The sequence below is a fragment of the Cydia pomonella genome, chromosome 6 (assembly GCF_033807575.1).
Source record: "Cydia pomonella isolate Wapato2018A chromosome 6, ilCydPomo1, whole genome shotgun sequence".
In the NCBI taxonomy this organism is placed as follows: Eukaryota; Metazoa; Arthropoda; class Insecta; order Lepidoptera; family Tortricidae; genus Cydia; species Cydia pomonella.
In genome coordinates, this window is record NC_084708.1 from 16,407,196 (window position 1) to 16,430,870 (window position 23,675).

At 37.5% G+C, this 23,675-nt stretch overlaps 2 protein-coding genes and 1 long non-coding RNA gene across 4 annotated transcripts; 2 read left to right on the forward strand and 1 right to left on the reverse strand.

Annotated features, from left to right (window-relative positions):
* On the forward strand, positions 1 to 2,730 carry LOC133519109 (DNA-directed RNA polymerases I, II, and III subunit RPABC4). Its single transcript, XM_061853034.1, has 3 exons — positions 1 to 201; positions 294 to 386; positions 2,623 to 2,730. Exons 1-3 carry the CDS (start codon positions 138 to 140, stop codon positions 2,643 to 2,645), a joined length of 180 nt encoding a protein of 59 aa, XP_061709018.1. The 5' UTR covers positions 1 to 137; the 3' UTR covers positions 2,646 to 2,730.
* Positions 2,731 to 7,120: 4,390 nt separating this feature from the next.
* Positions 7,121 to 19,012, reverse strand: LOC133519108 (uncharacterized). 2 transcript variants are annotated; one of them, XM_061853033.1, is made up of 6 exons: positions 17,998 to 19,012; positions 12,426 to 15,730; positions 12,174 to 12,341; positions 11,180 to 11,430; positions 10,855 to 11,048; positions 7,121 to 10,506 (listed from the first exon to the last, which is right to left on the reverse strand). In XM_061853033.1, exons 2-6 carry the CDS (start codon positions 15,708 to 15,710, stop codon positions 8,840 to 8,842), a joined length of 5,565 nt encoding a protein of 1,854 aa, XP_061709017.1. In that variant the 5' UTR covers positions 15,711 to 15,730; positions 17,998 to 19,012; the 3' UTR covers positions 7,121 to 8,839. The 2 variants fall into 2 exon arrangements, with proteins under 2 accessions (XP_061709017.1, XP_061709016.1); XM_061853032.1 differs by having other exon boundaries at positions 11,291 to 11,430; positions 17,998 to 18,405.
* LOC133519110 (uncharacterized) lies at positions 15,770 to 20,828 on the forward strand. Its single transcript, XR_009799584.1, has 3 exons — positions 15,770 to 17,068; positions 17,944 to 17,989; positions 20,803 to 20,828. It is a non-coding gene; the product is annotated as an uncharacterized LOC133519110 (long non-coding RNA).
* Positions 20,829 to 23,675: the final 2,847 nt, after the last annotated feature.

Here is a 23,675-nt window from a genome sequence, read left to right on the forward strand (position 1 = left end):
ACACTTGACATTTTCTTTTTTGCCTGTCTCGTATGAGGCATGTGCTTAGATTAGAATAACGATTAGATATTGTCCGATACTACTTACTGTTGTGAGTTAATTTAATTCAATCTCATTGTTGTTAATTACGAATCATAATGGCAGACACATCTAACAAAGAACAGTCTGTTACCAAAGTTCCAATGATATATGTTTGTGGAGGTAAAGTTTTGTAAACATTTTAACTCTAATAAATGTAATAATAATTAGTGTACAAAGATTCGTTAATTCGTGTTTTTGTTTTTTGTTTTCAGAATGCCATAGAGAGAATGAAATTAAACCAAGGGATCCTATCAGATGTCGAGAATGCGGATATCGAATTATGTATAAGAAGAGGACCAAAAGATGTATCCTTTTTCTAAAATCTTCGTTTAAGTACTGAAACACTAACTTCATACGCGTTGAGGTTTAGGTTTTAAAAGGGTGTATTTCTATTTTGTCATGGCCAGGCACAGATGGAATAGTTGCATTCACATGAATCATTGCGGCGGTCACATGGGGTGGGGACAAATGGGAATACACCTTTAAAAGTCATAATTTTTAGTTTTCACATTATGTGGAATTACGAAATATAATAGTTTCAGAGAATAGAAAAACTATATTTTACCCTTGATAAATTGAATATTCAGACACAACTCCGTGCCAACACCCATGAGACTATCTTTTAGACAAGTTTTAATCATGACCAATTTTCTGTACACTTTCCTTTTTAAATACTAACAAACCTTGTTGTTTCACTTAAAACAATAGCAAAATATATAATTACCCTCTAGTGTAAGGCCTGAGTGTACACTCGAAGCTGAATGTTCGGTGGGATGTGCAGGGTGGCATCGGGCTCAGAAGTGATTGTGTGTAGTGTGCACTAAGACTGCTCCTAAATGTTTGCATTTTGTTTAACATGCACTCCTGCATGCACTGCCCCACTGCACGAACTTGAGCGTCCACTCGGCCCTTACACTTATCCATTAACAAAAACTCTCACAGTACTGGTTTGTATTTGTGAATTTTAAAGAGACCTAAACTTAGCCATATTTATTTGCAGTCTTAACTCTTTGATCGTCATAGTAGGCCATATCCTCTATACTGATTGTTGTAAAGTTTACTATTGCATGTTATATAAAATTGTCTTTTCGACGAAAACATACAAAAGCACCATTTAGGTAAATCTTATGTCAAAGGAAAATTTCGAGATTTTTTAATACACTGCTTGAATTTGTTCACAGTTCAATAAGGTCACTGAAAGTAACACATTAATATTGTATCTAATTTTTTTACTTAGTAAAAGCTTAACAGGTAAAAGAGGATCTTGTATCAGCTACGAGAGAACACCATTCTTTCCTGTTGTGCTTAATCAGCTTGCAATAGTTACTACATTTGGTGCTTGCTTGACCTTACTAGTAATGCATTTAAATTATAGTCAGGTTGGTTGGATGTGTCATTTGTTCTATTGACAATCTAAATCAAAACAGGGTCATAAAATTGATACCCTTATTTTTCCATTGACACTATTGGCTGGCCTTACTATAGTATAGTCCAGGGATCACCAATTAGTTTCTTCAAAGTACTGGTTTTTAAAATAAAGTTGACCGTTGTGGTCTGTTTCTACTTGAATTTATTAAATAAGCAAAAAAAAATAGGTAATTGGTCCGGATTCGGACCATGGTCCAGCATTTGGTGATCCCTGGTATAGTCTACTGAAGCTATATTTCAATAGGCAGATATATATGTTTCTTTATAATTTGAAACATAAGAGAAAATTACTGTTTGGGGAACTTAAACTTAATTGCATGCTTTTCCGCATTATTATTTTTCACAAACAGCTATTGCTATGGTGCTAAGACTGATGTGTGGTTACAATTTACTGGTGTGCAACTTATTAGTTGTGGTAAGTTTGTTCCTTATTTTTTTTTATTTTATTGTAAATGTAAGCACTTCAAATAGGTCAACGTTAGAAATTAAAATTATACTATTGCCATTGGTATATTTTTAACGTTTCCCTGTAATGTACCCTAAAGGAATACTCCATTTCGCTATTTATTTAGAGTAACAGGCACACTTTTGGAAAACAGATTAATGTAGTTTTGCTTTATCTGAATTTTATGGTCATGGCCATGGTACCAAATCTCACTATTTTGACCTACTTGAATAGCCTACTCTGTACTAACAGCACACTGAACTGATCATTGGTGGAAAATAAATGTCATTGTAAAAAGATAAACTAAGAGTCCGAGACTACTGTCACAGCCACAAGACTACTCATACCCCTCAGAAAAGGGGGTATCAAATGAGACCCTACACACAAATTAACTGTTGTTGACGGCAGAAAAATAGTTTTGTGTGGCGTTAGTTTTTTTTTACAATTATTATCTATGACCACTACGTGAATTATTAACTGTGCTTGGTGAAATGTTTATTGCATTGCATGCCCACTGCTTCCTTTACTATAATAACATTAATAACTGAGCTGAAGAAACTACAATTACTTACATATTAATGCTTTTTTGAAAACCGTATATTTAAAAAGTAAGGGCCATTTTACATGTTTCAAGTTGATTCAAATATTGTCCTTAATCAAGTTTACAGTGGTCGTATTCGATGCACGGTGAAGCTGAACAATTACGAGTTCTACGATTTTACATACTCCTGACATAACCATAATTAAAGATAAGTGAATTAAATGATATTCTGGTATTCTGTATTTTTCTTTCGTAAAGACTTCTAAAATTGCCGAAAACTTATTAAGTTCTTACTATTGACATACAGGGTGCTTATTTAGTCACCTGCAATAATTTACGGGGTGAATATATATAGGTCAAACTTTGCAACTTTTACTATGGGATCAACACCGAAATCGCGAAAAAAATTTACTCTCCCATAGAAAATGTCAAGGTCAGACAGCCAAAATGTATGGAACAGCCAATTTTTTTGTTGGCGTTTCCGTGGTTGGTCCCATAGTAAAAGTTGCTCAGTATCACCTATTGGGACCGTACGAAGTGCTTGGTGGGGTAAGTAAAGCCATCCCAGCGCATAAGATGGTAAAAATTTGAACTAACTGCGGATAGCGTCTTTAACATTTCGTACAAGTTATATGGCTCGAAATGAAACTTTAATTTACGATTACTCCTGAAATATTCCTTTAAATTGCATGTTGTAAGGGACTATTTGTATGAAATGCTTAATATAACTAACTTATTTAATTTTATTATTGGAGGTGACTTAATAAACATCCTGTATATCTAAGGACGGCCCTTGCGGGCACTAAGAATTGTGCTAGTTCAGCGGTGTCACTCACGAATTCGAGCTAATCGTGCAGTCTAACTAGCCCCATTCTTATTACCCGTAAGGCCCGTCCTTAGAGATATGTCAGTGGTTTTAACTAAAACCTAACCCCGAAAATGGGCAACGATTTCTACAGCAAAATAACTTGTCTATTGTATCCTAATTACTAGACTCTGGCGCCTCACTGGCCTCACTACAGACTGAAACGACCGCAAAACGGACATTCGAAGTGTATACCGAAAAATGCAATTCGATAGAAACTAGCTTAAAGAACATTTTAATGTGGTATACATGCGAGGGTGGTCCCAGAAGTAGCCGACTTAACATACTTAACACAAAATAATTGGAAGAAACTTATTTATTTCTCAGTAATATCTCTGTCTCCTTTTAACGCAATACTCCAGCGATGATCAATAGCCTTGATACCCTGTTTATAGTGACCAGCGCCAAGCTCCTTAAAATAGCCATCAACAGCAGACTACCTTTTCAATATGGGCAAATCTTTTCCGCCGAGCCACTTTTTCAAGTTAGGAAGCAGAACATACTCCCGAGGGAGCTAGATCTGGCGAATAAGGTACATGAGGAAGCAATTTGAACTTCAACTCATTAATTTTAGCTATTGCAATAGTGGACGTGTGAACTGTGCATTTTCCTGATGAAATGATACTTTCTTTTTCGCAAAATGCGGGACGTTTTTAGGGTTCCGTATCAAAAAATCGTCAGCCGGTTAAGTATATCGCTGTGGTAAGAACGTCAAGCTGATCACATGAACATGTAAACAATAAGCGCTATTATGATAGCAATAACCAATCATGAAAATTTGCATGTAGCATTTCATCAGGTGAAACGCCATAACCGGATTACGCGATTTTATGAGGTTACATTAAAGACACCTTTTTTCAAATAAAAGAACAATTTTTGAAATCGGTTCACATGATAGAGAAATTATCCTCGAAAGACCAACATACGTGCATTAAATCGTGCAAATTAGTTAGACAATTTGCCGATTGATAGCACTGTACACAATTATACTTAGTATTTTTTTTTTTTTTATACTACGTCGGTGGCAAACAAGCATACGGCCTGCCTGATGGTAAGCAGTCTCCGTAGCCTATGTACACCTGCAACTCCAGAGGAGTTACATGCGCGTTGCCGACCCTAACCCCACCCCCCTCGTTGAGCTCTGGCAACCTTACTCACCGGCAGGAACACAACACTATGAGTAGGGTCAAGTGTTATTTGGCTGCGGTTTTCTGTAAGGTGGAGGTACTTCCCCAGTTGGGCTCTGCTCTAGATCTGGAATGACATCCGCTGTGCTGTGCCCTACCACACAAGGCGAGATGACACTCACATTGCCCATACCTCTCTTTAGTATAGATACTTCTGATCAAGTCTTTAGCATTTATAGTTACACGAGATAATTCAAAGTTTGTACGGAACCCTCGGTGTGCGAGTAAAACGAACTCGCACTTGACCGGATTTTTCATAATTTCGCCACTTAAACGCTGCAATAGTTTTGCGTAGGACTAGCCGTTGATGGTTTTGCCTTTTTGAAGATAATCAATAAAAAATATCCCTTGCCAGCAGATGGAACTTACTTCGCCTTCCTTGGAGCCGGTTCTCCTTTTTTAGGGTTCCGTAGTCAACTAGAAACCCTTATAGTTTCGCCATGTCCGTCTGTCTGTCTGAGGCTTTGCTCCGTGATCGTTAGTTAGAGCTAGAAAGCTGCAATTTTGCATAGAAATATAAATCAATAAATCCGACAAAGTCGTAGAATAAACAATAGTAACGTTTTTTTAGGGTACCTCCACTACCTACCCTACACGTAAAGAGGGGGTGAACATTTTTTTTTGCTTCAACCCTACAGTGTGGGTTATTATTGGAAAGGTCTTTCAAAAGTAATAGCAGACCCCTATTACTAATAATTTAACTGTATTTTTTTTATAAAGTGAATGTAATTTGAGATGATCGCTCCGAAAGAAAAAATGGGGGCCATAGATAGATTTGAACCATAGGTCCAAAAAATATTTAAAAAATCGTGGACGCATACGTCTCACAGTAACCCTTACAAACACTTTCTGAGCAACCGAGTAGTGAGGGCTTGGAACAAACTCCCAGAAGACGTGGTTTCAGCACAAAATATGTACCAATTTAAATAAATTAGACAAGCATATAATATCTACTACTCGTTCATGATAACTATCTTAATGATTACTGGATATGGGTCATATCAGTTGTCATAACTGCCTCTTAATTGCTTATTAAAATAATAATAATAAATAGAGCTTAAGAAAGACATTAAATAAAAACTATAGTGGACATGAACAGTTCTGTTTTTGGGTTATCGCAGTCTCCCCTTCAGAGTGAAAAGACGTACATCTACAGTTAAATGTTATTGCGAAATGGGTTGCTAACGTTATTTGGAATTATTCATGTAGGTAAAAAAAGCTAAAATTTAAGATGAAATTTTTTATTTAATTTATCTAAAACAGTTTCCTTTGCTGTATAAGTAATGCCTTTGACTATTGGCAGTTTTAGAACGAAATAGTAAGAGGCAATCGTGCTAATTTTATATTTATATTCGTTTATTGCACTCATGTACAATGCATTACATCTAGGACTATTACTATAAGTACAAACCTTTTCTCGAAGCGATTCATCGTTTTTTTGAACCCTCATAACTTTGGTTTGAATTATACCATGTAAACAAGAATTTCGGGATATAGTGTCAATAGTGGACTTGTTAAGCATAAAAAAATTCAATTGCATAGCTCTCATACTTTAGATTTTATTCATATTAAAAAAAAATGATTTCGTCACTGACTCACTCACTCACTGATGATCATCAAACTCTTAGGGTACTTCCTGAAGTCTGAAATTCGGTATTTAGGATAGTATTAGTACAAAAACAACAAAAAAATTCAAAAACTTGAAAGTTTTAGCCCCTAAAGGGGTGAAAAGGGGGTTGGAATTTTGTATGGGGAATCAATAACCGCTGAACTGATTTAGTTGAAATTTGGTATGTAGATAGTTTTTGTAACGTCTGAGATGTTGTTTTACCGTAGGTAACAAGTAACAACTTGATGGTAAGTAATGGGAATAACCCATATGGATAGAACAGGCGGAATAGATTCGTTTAGCTTGAAAATAGGGGTGGTTGTTGATTCAACGAACTAGTTGATAAAACGTTCTTCGTTCGTTAACGAACGAAACGTTTTGTGTAACAGGCTTAACTAGTTGACGACTTTAACGTACAAACGTAATCGAAATGGAACGCTAAGCTAATGGCATGGCAGTATAGTTGAGATCAACATTCTTTTCATTCATTGATCCAACTCAACCCGATTCCTTTGACGCCAATGCGAGCGAGAAGCAAAGACGCACCAGCAAGGGCTCGAAAATGAGATGGAATTAGTCGACGTTGATTGAAAGATACTTCGTTGATCGACAATTCAACTGACTAGATTCCGTTGACGCGAATGCCTTTTTATCTTCAGTTAAAGCAAAAACCTAGTTGACGAAATCAACTAGTTTTTCAACTAGTTGACGTTTTCTAAGTTAACGTTTCGTTTCGTTGAAGCGAAAACCGTCAACGACCCACCACTACTTGAAAATTCCGTGGGGGGTTTGAACAAAAATGGCGCATCCTTAGGATCGGTTGCACCAAACTGTACGTCACCGTTAAAATATTCGCTAAATGTTTTTGTATGGGAAGTTTCATAATTCATTACTGACTGACGTTGATAAGCCCATCAAGTGTTGTTGGTGCAACTTGCCCTTATTGTGAGAAAAAAAGCACAAAAATATGGATTTAGTTTATTTTACATTTCCTGACTTTTGACTGTTTCTTTAAAATACCTAAGTGTACAAAAACTAGTGGCACATGCCACCTTAAAGGTGTACTTAACTTAATTGTAATAATATAGTTTAGTTACATGCTAGTACAGTCTACGCCAATAATAGGTGTTCGCTAAAAACCTCTATATATATGCTGCCAAGGTTCATGCTGTACACCGACTCTTGGAGTGGACCTAATCATCTAACTGTCTACACAAGTGACATATGTTAACTTCACGAGTTTAACATGTACAACGTAATGAAAATAAGATATGGGATTTTATGTTCCCCATTATGTCCGCAATTGAGATATTTCTCATCCATTCCACAAAATATACTTTCGAGTTTAGCGTCAGTCTTTTAAGGTGTTTATACGTCCATTTGACTCACTCGACCGACGGCTGCAGTTCCGTCAAGATATCAAATATAAGCTCCATAAGATTTTGACTTTAAAACCGAAACGGTTACTCTTGCTTAATGACGCACACACACGGCGGGTGCGGGTCTGGCGCGCATACCGTCTACTCAGCTAGTTTTAAATTAATATCATCACACAGGCCGAGAACGCGAGACCGGTCGTTCGCGGGCGGTCGCTTGTTTTGTGGTACGTTATGCCGAGCACTCACACTGCGTCCCGACCCATATACATGCACCCGCCCTGTGTATGAGTCAAGCTTTAAGTAAATTATAAAGATTACTTCATTTCTATCCATATGAATAAAACCATTGTCACTAAACGGTAGGTATATTATTTAATCACGGGTGTTGTTAACTAGAAGTAAATAAGAAATACGAACCTTTGAATTGGCTTTGCCACTAGCATAATAATATAAGTGTTGCAATCAGACTGCTAAATCTGGCCTATAACATTTGACAGTGGCACCTTTAAGTGCACTCCAAGATATGATCAAGTACAATAAGTAATAAATACGTAATATTTACAAAAGGAGCAGCTTATATTTTTTGTAGATGTAAAGTTAATTTACGCTCGTCAATTTTCACTCAAGCGAAGAGTAACTAGTAACAAATATCTAGTACAAGTACTATTTTTGATATGGAAGACTCTTCAAGGATTGTTACAATGTATATCTAAATTTCGTTTATGGAAGATGATATGCCAATCGTTTTAAATATAAACGTTTTTGGAAGTAGAAGTTAATTACTGTAAATACATAGTGGTATATATTTTATAAAAATACATACAAAACAATATGGTACCTACTTATCAGGTAATATCGATGACTATATTATTATAAGTTTTTTCAATATGTTTCTCTGATATTTTAATCGTTACTTATATATGGACCGCAAAATGTCTGCTGTATTTAAAATTACAGATGTAACTATTCATTTAGAGTTCAGTTTTCCGTTAAGTTTCATGGCCACGAGACAAGTCTTGCTGGTTGTGTTGTGTACGTAAAATACCTACTACTACAAATACGCAAGCGTTACAAAAGAAGCAATTTTAACAACATTAGACATTTAAATTTTGAGATTTTTTACAATATTAACATAGAAACGAAATACAAATATATACTTAGGTATTTAAAGCGTATTATCTCGTTTTCATACGTGTCTGAGTCAAACCCCGTTACAAATAATTACATCTTAAATTAATAACAAAATTGCACATTAAATAACCTACTTAATATAATTTTGGCACTAATTATCTGTGGCACTAAAATTAACTCCTTTCTTTGTCTAGCTCGTCACTATTCTCAATAGTTTTCATTTCACTATCTCTTTCACTGTCACACGCGTTGTCCGCGGAAGCAGGCGGCGGCTCCTCTTCTTCGGAGCCGTCTTGAGCGGCGGCGCCCGCGCCTGGCTCGCGGTACTCCAGCTTGCTGGGGTCCTTCTCGTGCAGCTTGCGCGCCAGCGTCTGCAGGCTGGCCAAGGAACTCGCGCAGTCCGTCGTGTCTATGTCCGTTAAACTGACGCCCGCTCGCTCGATCTCCGTAAACGTGCCAAAAGGCAGCTTGAATAAGCACTCTAGCCGCATCACGTGCATTTTACTCCTGAGATGTTTCGCTAAATGTCCGTGTATTCTGAATGCTATGTTGCAATCCGAACACCGGAAGGGTCTAGGATTTAGGGACGTCGCCGCTCCGAATGTCGAAGTCATCGACACTTTATTGTGATGCGACCCTGATCGTTCGTGTTTCTGTAGATGTCCTCGAGTTCTAAAACTAACGGCACATGCGCTACATCTGAATGGTCTTTCCATATAATGAATATTTAGATGCAATCTCAGTTGTGACGGTTTCGTGAAAGTTTTGTTACAGAAGTCACATACTCTTCGCCCGTCTTCCATAAGCCTGCCTGGCGAATAGGACGAAGATCCTTCGAATTCTTTTCCCTTAGTTACTTTAAATGCTACACCTCCTGCTCCGATAACTACTTTTCTGGCAATAGGGTCATGATCTAAGGCTGTCAATTTTATATCATCAGTATTATTTATTTCGTCTCTATCTTCCATGCTTCCTTTCGCGTTAGTAAAATCATTAACTTCTGATTGATTCTGATTGTTGTCATCATAGGTCTTGATAAGATTTATGCGAGCATGTTTTAGATATTCTGACACAACATGTTTAGCATTCTCTGCATTACTACTGTTAGGTGTACGATTTCTTTTCGCCTCTATAACCAAATTATTTAAGGATGTAGATTCAGTACCGACAGTCACGTTATCTTCTTTTGGAACGTTCGGGGAATTTGTTGAACTATCGTTGTCGCCCACTATCGCGAACTTAGACGTGCTAATAGTAATTTGCGGTGATGAGATAGACGTATTTACGGAGTTTTTAGTCGTTGTTATGTTTCTGATATTGATATTCCCATTGTCACTTTCGGTCAAAACATTTTTTTCTAATTCTATTTTCTTTAGTTTACTTAAGCTGCTTGTTAGCTGACTCTGCTTAATTTTAGAATCTTGGAGGGCTCTCTCTGTTAAATATGTATGAAGCATTGGTTCTCCATTAGACCAATGAGTTTGATTATGAGGAAGCTTTGCTGTATTTGACGCTAAAGATGCCAGGACACTAGATTCTCTAGCTGTTGGTATTTCGGGAATGTTAGAAGCAACTTTCACATCATTTTTACTTAGGTCCATTGGTTCATTGTCGACGTCCGTTCGTGAATCTACTGACGTGCTTCTGGAGATACTAAATTTTTCTGGACTTAATTCCGTTGTAGTGCTTTCTAGGCCAGTGGGAGTGTACGGGTACGTGGACGGCCTGGCACTAGTGATGAGCCCGGGTGTCGCTGAAGTCGCCGGCCGACTGCCTCCCAAAGACAGTAAACAATGAGCGGCTTCATGTTCTGGCAAACGGGACTTGCACACTTCGGTATCTGAAAATAGTAATAAACAGTTAAACACGTACTCAGAAGTGTACATTATAGGCAAAAAATATAACGTATAGTTTATGAAACATACCTAAGTACTTCAGATTACATCAAAACTTGTTGTCTTCAAAAGCATTTCAATTCCAAAAATTACCAACTGAATATTAAATTATGTTTAGTATAACAGAACCCGCACATAACCTTACCATTTCCATTGACCCACCACGTATGTTTTTTTAAATGAAACCGAATAGTTAATGGGTTAATAACGTTTGTATGTTTATTTTACCTACTCGTAAGGGGGCCAGTAAAAATTGTTTTATTTTTCTTTTTAATAATATTTTATATACTCACCACTGGATTCAGTTTCTCCCTCGTTGCCTTCATCGCCGTCAGAATCTGAATCGTCATCGGTTTCTCCGGAGCCCGGCGCCATCTCGCCGCCGTCCACTTCGTTTCCTTCGTTGGGATTGATACCCAACTCGCAACACTTTTTGAAATGAGCTTTACTCTTCATGTGCTTAGTGAGGTTTCCCTTGGTTTTGAAGCTGAAAATTAAGTTTATTGGTTTTGTATTTTTTATGTGTGGGCAAAATTAACGCGCTGCTTTTATGATAAAAGATATGCTTGCGAAACCGCGTATAAAGAAAAATATGTAAGTCTCTAACAAGGAAATTACCTGAAGGCACAATGTACACAAGTGTATGGGCGCACATCAGTATGAGTTCTTATATGTTTCTTCAACATGGACGGTTTCTTGCAACGAATACCACATTCTGAGCAAACATACCGCCCTCTGCCGCGGCCGCGTACGTAAGTGTATTCTTCATTACTTTCAAATCCTCCCGCCAATTCTTTTTTGGGCGTAATAGAACTCTCGGTAATTAATAATTTATCTTCTGTTTTCTTAGAGTCCAAGGCCAGCGACAACTGGAAACGATATTCGTAAATGAAGTCGATTATAATTATCACAATAAACAATTGAATTGCATCGATAGAATAAAATGGGATACACGGATCGATACCGGATGCAATATGTTATTTGAGTGGCTACTGCTAAATATTTCAATTTACAATAAATATACAAGTCCCACACCAGATTGCATGGGTGCCATTATCGGTAACTTATGTCGGTTATCAATAAGATGTTACCGCCATAAAAAAAAACCAGACAAGTGCAAATCGGACTCGCCCACCGTAGAAGTACAAATTAAAAATATATAAAAAAAAACAAGTTTTGAGATTTTACTCTGTATTTGCAGTGTAAGAAGATATTACTTGCCAAATTTAATTTTATAGTTCTAGGTCAGCGGGAAGGCCTTATCTTTTTTACGTTAACTTAGAAGTTTTATATTTTCACAGCTTCAAAGAAAACAAAGGACACTATTTTAACTCAATACCTCCCTACACGCGTTCCTGAGATAAAGGGTCTTGATAGACAGACCGACGGACGGACGGACAACAAAGTGATCCTGTAAGGGTTCCGTTTTTTTCATTTGAAGTATGGAACGGAACCCTAAAAAGTTAACAAATATCTTCAAACGAAATCTTTTCATTTTAATTAAATCAATTATTAATTATCTAACATAATATTACCTAAAAAGACAGTCGTTGCATCGAAAGGTCAGTTATATTTTTATATATATTAGTGAATAATGATTTAATGATGTTACCTGTTTGCTATCTTTAGTAATTTTATTCCATTGCGATGAGTGCGTTAATATGAGATCCTGTTTGAGCACAGAGCTGGCCACGTTTTGCGGTCGATGCCGTGAGTCATAAAGAGACATGGCAGACGAGGCTGACAGTCCCAGCGGGTCTGGCGTAAGCTCTGATAATAACTGTAAACAATAATGCATGTATTTTATCATATATCTTTATCGTAAACTTGCAGTGTACATGCATGAAATGAGTTTCATAATTACCTGCCAATTACTGTACATAGATAGGAAATGTTGATTAGGAACATAAGTCGGCTGTGGCCGGTTTATAGTGCAATAAAACACTTTTGTTGAGCATTTCAGGCCCAAATATGTATAGGCATTCCCGTTGAGATAAAGTTGCCCATACGCTTTCGCAGGGCGTGGAGTTTCAGGTGAAACTAATGGCATAGTGTTTGCGTTAGGTGTGATGCCATGATGTCTTTTAGGTGTAAATGTACCAGGTTTTAATGGCAGTGTTGAAGGCCTTAAAAACTTGGGTTTTCGGTCTTCTACTATTGATTTTGTAGTCACGTTCTTTTGAAAATATGCCGTCTCTGATCTTTCATTGTGAGCAGAAGAAACTACCATCTCCTGAGCATTTGTATTTTTTTGAACTTCGGCTGAACTTGGAATTTGATTGTTGAATATTTCTGCTTTCGTAATAAGATTTTCAAAATTAAAATTTCTTATTTCGTTCTGCGATTTTATTTCACCACTTCGAGGGCTATTTAGTTTGTCAGAGTATTTTGGTTTCACTGAAAAAAAGTTAGAGTTCTCTTTTATCATGGGAGTTTTGGGAATTCCTTCAAAGTTTCTTTTTACAGCTACGTCCTGTTTTGTTAGCATGGTTTTAATACTGGTAATTACTTTCGGAGCAATGTTAGGTTCATCTACATTCCTTATATTTATTATTGGCACCGAAAGGACATATTGAGAAGCATCAGCATTATACTGTTTCGGTGTTACTTTGTCCGCTTCCGGGTTTAATGTTCTGCAGTTAGGGCTTCTCATGCCAAGCATGGTTTCATTTTTATTGATTTCATATTTAGATGTGGCAAGGCCTTTAGCAGTTTGGCCGTTGACACATAGTAAATTTCCGTGAACGTTGTCGACCGTTGTAGCCTTTGAAGTTTCTAAAGGACTAAAGTAATCGTTTGCATTTTTAGACAGTGTTGCAACATTTGTACCAGGAGTGTTTGGTCCTGGTATTCCTGGTACGTGTGGTATTAATTTCCCTGCATGTAGGATTGTCGTAGCACCGTTGGGAGATGTTGATGGGCTTAGAGGCGGTAAAGTCAAAGGATTAAATGCTGTAATTGCACTAAATGGTGGGAATTGGAAATGTGTCATATCATGAATGTTTGGTAAATTATTAGATACGCTTGTTGACACTGTTATTCTTGGGGTTTGAGGCTTTGGAGTCCCAATTATTTCTTTTGGTGTCGGAGGATTATGCACAATTGTTCCACCTGAGTGTAATTCCGATCTTACTACAACGCTGCTAGCTTCCATGTCGACACACAATTTTGAAGGCGACAAATTTGGATGAATCAGTATAGGAGACAATTGGTTTTTACTTGGTTCGATACGTAGGGTCGTTGTGCTACCAGAATGATGGACTATTTTTACTTCTCCCCCAAACATTTGCAGCGATGTTGAATTATGCCTTCCTAGTTGTGATAGCTCATCCATAGTCCGTAATGTTGCAGCATTGGGTTCAATACATCTTATTTTTGGTTGATTATACATATCGGTTAATCTCGGAGAAGTATTGTCAGATATTCTACTACTATAAGGGTCAGTACCACTATCCATTCTTCTTTTTGGACTGGCTACCATTGGTTTAGCTTTAAAATTTTCCGTTTTTTTGTTGTAGTCGTATGGTACTCTTGCATCAACAAGCCTGGTATTTCCCAAAAGAGGGCCCGGTGACGGTAATGGAGCAACGACGTCATTTGATTCAGGTTTAACAATTACCAAATTATCTGGTTTGATTTTAAGCGGGGGTGAATTGTTAAAAACTGACATTTTTGGGGCAGAGTTAGAGGGCGTTTCTGGCAGCCTAACATTGACAGAATTGCTTCTTACGTAAACATTTTCAGGTCTGCCAGGCTTTACTTCTTTTTGGGCATTATTAATTAGACTATTATTGTTACAAAAGTTTCCTTTACAGTAATATAATCTATGTATTTCTAGGTTTTCAGCACTTTTGTAAACTATTTGGCACAGCGGACAAATATATAGAAGTGCCGGCCCATCGTTTATTTCTTCCGTGATCGAAGTAAGTGCATTTCCTTTTGTTTTCAATAGAAGATCCTTTATAATCGATCCTTCAGGATTTAAAGGGTGTTTCTGGTGGTCCATTTGAGAAAAGCTCTCTGAATGAGACCTTTTCCGAAAAACATTATCAATTTCATTGCAGTTTTTCGTCAAGTTAAGTGGTGATGGCTCTGTTTTTATTTCATGTTCGTTCATAAATTGTTTACTTTCTGCTATTTGTTTTATTTTACCATATTTTTTTTGTAAAGGCGTTTCGATTACATCAACAATAGCTTCATTGTTTGATATAATTTTAGAGATATGTTCTGTAAGAAAATCGGCATTCGGTGACATTGTCTTTTTTAATTTATCTTTTTCGTCGGTTTCTCTATAAGATGAAACTACTCGAAATTTGGGCTTATATATTGTCTTCAATTTACTAGTATCACCCTCTCGCATATCTACACCAGTTGGGGGAGTGATTCGGTCGTTGGTCAACTCTGGAGAAGAAATTTCATGTCTTGAGTTTTCAAGCCGAGTATTAGACACATCAGTCCCAGAATCAGAAACTGTAGAAGGTGGTAATGAAGTGTCACTTTCAGATCCGCCCGATATGTCGTCATCGTTAATCGTAGCAGCCACGTCAGCTCCCCGCAATCTCAAAGCGTGGGTCCGCGATCTCCTATGTTTATAAAGGTTTGATTTCGTTTTAAACGCAAAACCGCAAGGTACACAAGGGTAAGGTCTCTCGTTAGTATGCGCTCTGATATGTTTCTGAAGAACTGAAGGCTTGGCACAAGATAATTTACAGTATGGGCATACATATCGCCCACCTGTTCCTCCACTCTGAACATCTCTAAAATCATTTTCAAGGTTCTCAGTCTTGTTTGAAAATTCATCATTGCAACTGGTCTTACCAGATACTTGATCAACATTATTTACATCACTTAACCTACTATTTTCATCACTAATATTAATTTGTACATCTTTAGAGTTCTGATTATTTTGCGATCCTTTAATCTTCTCTATTTCTGGATGAGCTGCTTGAATGCTCCCATTAGTAATATAATTGTTACGAGCCGTCTCTTCTACGACGATATCTTTATGTCTAGGGTCCCCGACCATTGCATTGTTAACAGGAAACACTGCAATGGTCGATGCCATTTTCTTAAATTTCTTATGGAGATAACTGTGGTCATTGTTGTTGGTAAAGTTATTATCCAAACGTTTTTCTTGAGTGAGAGGCATCGTACCCGCGAACTTTGTACCTGAAAATACGAGAAAAACTTAATTACTACTTATATTGATTGACGTATCCATCCAAATACAAAATTTTAACAAAAGACATACATTTAACAAACGAATTTAATTAATTTCACCATATAAAAACATTATTGAATGTAAACACATTGGGGCTTCATACTAATTGTGTATAGAATCGTCAACACAACGGAGTGTTGCGGTGAACGAGTTGACGCAACGCGCATGTGCCGGGCTATTTCTATTGGTGTGCGGCGTGACATCATCGTGACGTAGACACATCTTATGCTAACGGATGAGGATATCCCCGCCGAACGTTGCTTGCGACTTTCTGCTATCTGTTATCTTTTTAAATTGTGTCTGTGACTAACGTAACAAAACGTAGATACCTGCTTCTTTTGAAAATTAAAATTTTACGCTGACTTATTAGGGCCGGAAATTATCTATTACAAGGTTACACATGGACGTCTTACACATATTTAGGAATAGGTGACTGAAAATACTAATCACAAGATATAGTTAAGTTTACGATATCGTGACTCGGTAACCTTTGCTATTGCAAATATGATGAGGTATGTTACCTTCGCATCTTTTAAACTAAGTAATACAAAAAATACTAGGTAGATAAACCTTTGCAAATATGTACCTATATTGTATACTATTGTAGTATTTATACATATCTCAAGATCATGAAGTAAGGCATAAGGAACGGTGGCAATCGACCTCGCATTGCTCTCACACCACAACCTCACCGAGTCAGTCGTTTGTGGAAGACTGCGTTTGTGCGTTCTCAGAAGGCGTTACAATTTCTAAGAACTGGAGACAATCAAGCCGCTCCACTCGTTTAAGAACGAGCTAGCGAATAAATTTCACGGAGCCTACGCACTAAAACACACAAGCGCTTGAACCGGAGTTTCTCAGTTCTGCTTCGTACAGTACATTTCGCGATAACTAGTACCAGTGGTACATAATATATACTGAGATGTATCTCATGTTTATATTTTTTATTTATTTATGAAATACAATGAATTAAGTATAGATAACTAGCCATGAGCTCAATAAAATGTTGTTTATGAGTGGGTCCACCTGTATCGTAACGTAACAATGCAATGTAACATGTCGAAGCGAGTGTACATTGAGAGTAGAGAGTCAAGTTAAGGCCGAGGCAGTCGGACCTGGTGGGGCGCGGGCGGCGGCTCAGCGCACTAGTGTTGTAATGAGACAAAGGAATCCCGGCGGTCGGCTGCCGCCCGCCGGCCTGGCGCCACGCCAGGCGGCCCTGGCGACGCTTGTGTCGGCCGTCAGCCTGCATTGCCCCTACCTATCCAATTCCAATCGGCAAGAAGGTACGCCTTACCAGCTAGTAAACCCGTTTTACATGACGACTCGTATTTGTTTCAATGAGATTTTAATCATTGAAACTAAGCGAACGTTATTTACTAGTATTGTAAGTTTATAAACTTATATAATAACTAACCAAAATGTACATAACATTATTGTTTTGTTATAGGCCTTGGTAGTCAATAATAGACACGGCATGTGATTGTCCATATTGTTACTTTAATTTTGCATATGGCTGTATATAATACTTATTCACCTAATTATAAATAGTAACCCAGTCCGAATAAGAGATCAACATAACATCCTACTCATTATTTAGATCTATTAAATGCTGACACTTGCCAGTAGGTAGTAATAAAAGTCACTAGATACTTCACAATGATGTGACTTGTTGCTCACTGTTACTGCCCGTACTGTTGTGTTTATGTTTACATACCTAGTATATGCTTATTTGTGATTAAAGCGATCATTATCTAGTTATCAATCTGCCTTAGGGATTGTTTTTGATGTTACACGACTGTCTGTCATTGGTTGGGACAGTTTTCTTTGCAATCATATTTTGATACCATTAGGTACTTGCGTCATTGTGTTTGCCAGGTATAACACTACACAATACGCACATTACTCGATTTCAAGCACGTTGAAAACTAGCTCAATACGGTAAGACTACTCTCAAATCGTGCAAATATCAAATGAAAGCGAATACAAACTTTCCAAGTTGGTCCCAAATATTTTTGTCGAAAATATATTTAACAATTTGTGACTACATGTAAATTTATAGAACTCATTCGATTACATACGCATGCCGGAATTCATTTATTTTACACAGAACTTGCTGTGAGGTCATACAATGCTGATAATAATATGTAATGTATTGTAGGTATACAACACCACGCTGTTCTGCAATATACGGATTACTCTAAAAGGTACTTACCGCGGAGTAGTCAATTAGTCCACCATCATACGTCTGCTGTTCTCATATCATTTGTTTACTCCTCCAGAACAAATGTCAACAAGTCCGATAGGCTGCATTTCACCCGCGCACAAGTGAATCATCGTTAATAACTGCGCGACGGTCCACGCCACGCTCACACACACATACACCTGTGATAACACACTCGCTTCACTTGTTCCTCGAAACGGACGCCACTTTCTTTTTGCGAATATATATCGTCGTGTGAGTAATTATTAAATTTGTCTACAAATCGTTTGCAGTATACTGATCGTGATTCAGGGCCCGAACAACACACCGCTCTAACGCGGGCGCGGATGACTGACTGTTCGGGCAACCCAACTGTTTGTCGTTCGTTTCGTCGTCGTGCTCGCACCCCCCCCCCCCCCCCCCCCGTCCGCGCCCGCTCCGCGCACCGAACGGACTTGCCTGCGCTCGCTCTGGGAGTAGTGATTCATGTCGCGTTTATCTATCTCTCTCCTTCAACATAACCGGATCGGTCGTTCTTCGTAATCTATTTATACATACGTATCTATACTTTGTAAACTACGCTATAACATTGCGTTGCGAGTTGCGATTACAGTAGCAGTAACTTCAATAAAATTACCATTAAGTCGTTTCGAGAGAGAGCAAAGCTCGAATACGGAATAGGCATAGTTTTTATCATTAAATATGTATTAAAACGTAGAATGTACATACCTATACCTATTGTTATTGCTAATGAACTAACTAGGCAAATTATACGAGCAACAATTAAATGACGTAGACTTTATTGACACGTGGTAAGATCGAATAACATGTGAGGGTTAGTGTTCGGCCTGGATTGTAATAATAAGTACCTAATGTTGATCTGTTGAAGTGGCACGGGTGGGCGCCTGATTAATTACGGAACTAATAATTACTAATACCCATCCATCGGCAACGCAGCGCGAGCTGGTGTAATTTTCATGCAGCACTGATTTCGTAACGGTTGCGCTCGACTAGAACGGGTATTGGCTCCGCGGTTCGTACGTTCTCCAATTTACGAAAGGAAAGACAACATAGCCTTCCAGTCCGTCCCATTAAAGGTCAATAAATAAATTAATATTGTGAGCGATGTGATCACACTGATCACTAAGAGTAAAGTACTTATCAATATTTTTTTTGTATAATACAAAGGTTGATATGTCTTAACGCTGGCATTTTCCTATATTTAACTTGTATCTCTTGAACTTGCTATCAGTGAGACCTCTTTATCAAATTTCTGTGCTTACTGGCTATACATATAAACTACTTGAAGATAAACAAGCCAAGTTAGCGTCATTTTGGATATGAATCTATGTGCTCATGCGAGGCTGATAAGATTCAGCGGAGAAACTTGAGTGCTCAGGCGCCCGCGATCGGCCGACTGTATAAATACATTATTTGCAATGATAATTGGTAGGCGCTATCAACGAGCGGAGGCGATGACGCATGCGCGCGCCGATACCAGCCGTGTGATTGCGCCGTGGACGACTTGGTCAGGAAACTAGCGATGCCACCGCCACAACGCCGTATTTGTGTCATTTATTACAATAACCATATGCATGCTTATAACATATGCAAATCTAAAGCAAACTTGATGAATGCTCTTAACCTGCAGAACATTTATATGACTCATATCATATTATATCAATCTTATAATTCAATTATAACATTTACATATTACTCTGGTAATATTATTTACAAGGAAGCAAAATTGTTGTTTAACCCATCGTGCTAATAATATGTTACCCGAGCAAGCCTAATATTCCGAAAGTAGAATCTTAAGCTTTGCGAGGGTTTTAAGGCATGAGGGTTAAACAAACTCTGCTACCCAGTGAAACACAAAATGTTTCACTACTCCAACGCGACCAAACATAAATGTAAAATATTACAAAGCGAATCCAAATGAACGTTGTTAAACATTAATCATCACTTTAAACTCCAAATTACCAGCCAACGTTAGGAAACAACTCAAAATTTGTATCATATTACTTTGCTCTTGTCGATAAAATGCAAACCTACCTGTTTTTAAATAATAACGATAGCCTTCCGAGCTGGTATGCTGAATAACTATTTCCATACAGTCTTTAAACTAGGGTATAATTGGCGGAATTATAGGCGGCGTTAATGTGTAATAATCATTGAATTAAAGTAAGTAAAAGTAGCAGTATTTAGCTTTCCTTTTGATCTCCTTACCTCGACCTTGCCCTCCAAAATGTTAAAAAAGAAGTTACCGTGTCGTATCAGGCGCCCAATCATCGTGCCTCTCCTATTTTGTATTGCTTTGAACAACTCATCAAAACCATTTCCTTTCTCTCAGCGAATTCATTCAATCCCTTGTCAATACCAGATTTCGAAAGCTTCTAGTGTTTTTTTCCCTATGTCTCGGAATCGATATCTCACTCTTTTACTATGCCTTGACCAAGCGATTCTTAGACTTTCTTGAGAATTTCATTTTTCTCCTCGACATATATGCAGTAATTGTTGCAATATTTCCTTTCGACCGGTTAGTGGAGTTAAATGATCGAAAATATTGAGGATAACGGATTGGGACGAAAAGTCACGTGATCATTTCCATGCGCTATACACGTTATTATAAATAATTTTCACTAGCCTTTATCTCGTAAAATTTCATTACGGAAAAATTATGCACTTTTGACGACAAATTATACGTACCTAACCTACTTTTATTTTCCCCACCCCCATCCTCCTTTACTTTTATACCCATCATTACAAGATCAATGTTAACTTTGATTAACGCATCTCAGCCAAATATTCTAATAGATTCGCAAAAGAAGATACACCGCATCACATACAGCTGGTCCTCGCGGCACGCGAACGCGGGGGCGCAAGCACTTGTTGCGTGAGTTGTTTGGTCGGCACGGCGCTGGCGGTTTCGTCTGCTCGCTGCCGACGTCACTGTGGAGTGGCCTTGAGCCACGCGGCACGGCCAGGGAATCTACTTCAGTGTTTGTGGACGTACACGATACTTTGCTATCAACTTGCAACTTGTATTATTGCCAAACTCGCTAGCGTAGCATCGTAATATATCTGACAATTTGTGTCCCGTCGTTCTTTTACTATTAATAATAATATGGCACGGTTCGATGATGTTCTGATGCCAAAACTGCAAAGTGACTAAGTACATAACTTATACAAGTAGGTAGGTATGTTGCAGGCCATAAACAATCAATCGTTAGATCGGTACCCACATAAATGGGTATCATTGAGTATAATAAAGATTAGTCTAGGTTGACATGCCTACAAAAAAATAGGTGTATCGAATAAAAACTTTCTCCATTTTTTGGAACTCCGTTCAGTTAAAAAAAGATAAGTAGGTACTGTAGGTAGGTACTTACTATAAACTAAATGATGGGAATAATATTTTAATAATTATGAAGGAGAGAGAGATTAAGTATTACAAAATGTTAAGTACATTTTATTTGTTTACAAGTTTTATTTTTAAAGAGATTAAATGTACATGGATGGGTCACATTCTAGCTCACACTGCCGCCGACTTTCAACTATTCCAAAAGGTAGTTTACCGTAGTTAATTTCTAATTTTGTACTTACTAGTGCCACTAGTCAAACTTAGTACATACGTAACAAGTTTACATTTAATGACGTTTTAATTGTAATTATTACTAAGTGACCTGGCTGTAATGATGTCATGCCAATACCTACCTGACACCTGACGTACATTATCATCAGGTTTTATGATTCAAGCTAAAAAACTTTTCATGGATATAAATTACATCAATTCATAATTATAGAACCTACATAGGTATGTTTAATCTTATATATATAAATATAAAACACAAATTGGTTCGGTCGGGCGCCACAAAGTCGCGTGGGCGGGAAACCCGTCGTTGTGTAGTTAGCTTTATTAGACCTGCAACTCGCCTCGCCCACCCGAAAATAGTATTCATTTCAGAATCAGAACAATTCTTAAGCAAAATTAAATTATGCGTCGTTTCCTATTACTCAAAAGTTGACCATGCTAAACGATTGCACAAATATGCAATGACGCGTAGGTGTTGGTAAAAGGCTCGAAGTAAGCAAACTTGGCAAACAGTGCCGTTGCAGCATTGTGGCCGTGTTGCGTCTCTCCCCGCCGCTCCTCCCGCCACCCGTGCGGGCTTCCCTCGCAACCGGGTCATCGGGCGGACCGCGCCTCGGACACTTCACAACCGCGCTCCGGCTGTTATTCACGACGCTGCAATATTCGACGACAGGTGGACCAGTGTATGACACCACCTCCGATAACGCACAGTTGTTACGAACCTCCGGATATAGTTATACGAGTACTAGGGAAGAGCTCATAGTCGCAACGAAACGTTTTCTGAACTATCTATGCATTAGGCAGCTTAGGCTTTCTACAGTACTAACAAATCTATGTAACGCGTACTAGATTAGTAAGTATATAGTAACACATCCAACTTTAAGTACGTTTAAAGGAATTTTTAACGTCCCATTAAATATTAGACAAGTTTAAACGTAATAGAAAGGTCCTATACCTACTCGTATTCTTTTAAACTCGTCGTTGTTATGGCTTCCTTTGTCATTTATATATATGTATATGTTTTTTGTATATAGTAATAAATGTAGTCTATCTTAACTATATATGTGTAGTATATGTATTATATTGTATTTGTACTACTTTTTTCTTTATTTTGCACCGCCCGTTAACTTCGCTTCGTTCGCCATATCACTATCTGAAGGTTGCCTGGAAGAGATCGCTGTTTAGCGATAAGTCCGCCTGTTGTTACCTACCAATGTGTATATTTTATCAATTTCTATATCTGTTTTTTATGTAGTGTGCAATAAAGAATTTTATTATTATTATTTTATTTTTTTACTTTGTTTTTCTCTCCTAAATGGAGGTGATTTTACTCCACAATCGCGGGCTTTTGCCAAACGATGATGGAATTTAAGATCCTACTGTTCTAAAGATAGGAATTTACGTACTAATCTACAAGTGTTCATGATCACTGCTTTTTGTAGAAGTTATTATTATTAGTCGAACCAATATAATTTTGTCTATGTGCCCCCCTTGTTTACAAAGTCATAAGGATTAATATTCCATATTTACTACTTAGTCAGGTCATAAGTTCTGTCATAATCATAAAGATCTTTTCTGATAAAACAGTTATGTATTTACTTAAGAGTCCTTATTCCTACAGACGAGCGTATTTTGTAAAATGCTTCCTTTTTCATTCAAGATTACGACGTAACTATTAGTATTTATTCAAAAACTGATAACGTACTTAAATAATCGTTTCCTAAACTAGGGGCTCCAACAGTTCAAATTTTCATTTTCTCTTTTAAACCTCTTTTTTAATGAGGTTTTTTGGGAGTCTTTTCCAAATTTTGCAGTGAGATGTGGCGTTTCGGTTCTCAATTTTGCTATAAACAAGAATCATTTGGTACATGAATGACTACAATATGATTCAACATATCTCGTACGAGGGGCTGGAATGATTAACAATCGAAGATTCATTTGAAAAAACTGATAAAATACCTTCCGAGTTTTCTTCATTTTTTTGGCGAAAACAGGGTTTTATTATATTTTATTTCCGCAAATTGTACGCATATTTTGCTTTAAAAATAATATTATAGCAAACTGTAACTTTATGTTAACCTATAAAAAAAAAATC

Excerpts from the sequence above, each read along its gene's own strand:
- LOC133519109 (XM_061853034.1), top strand. The coding sequence starts at position 138 with ATGGCAGACACATCTAACAAAGAACAGTCTGTTACCAAAGTTCCAATG. Across the intron at positions 202-293 it reads AATGATATATGTTTGTGGAG|AATGCCATAGAGAGAATGAA; the intron begins GTAAAGTTTTGT and ends TTTTGTTTTCAG. Across the intron at positions 387-2,622 it reads TAAGAAGAGGACCAAAAGAT|TGGTCGTATTCGATGCACGG; the intron begins GTATCCTTTTTC and ends TCAAGTTTACAG.
- LOC133519108 (XM_061853033.1), bottom strand. The coding sequence starts at position 15,710 with ATGCCTCTCACTCAAGAAAAACGTTTGGATAATAACTTTACCAACAAC. Across the intron at positions 11,049-11,179 it reads TGTGTACATTGTGCCTTCAG|CTTCAAAACCAAGGGAAACC; the intron begins GTAATTTCCTTG and ends CTTAATTTTCAG. Across the intron at positions 10,507-10,854 it reads GGGAGAAACTGAATCCAGTG|ATACCGAAGTGTGCAAGTCC; the intron begins GTGAGTATATAA and ends TACTATTTTCAG.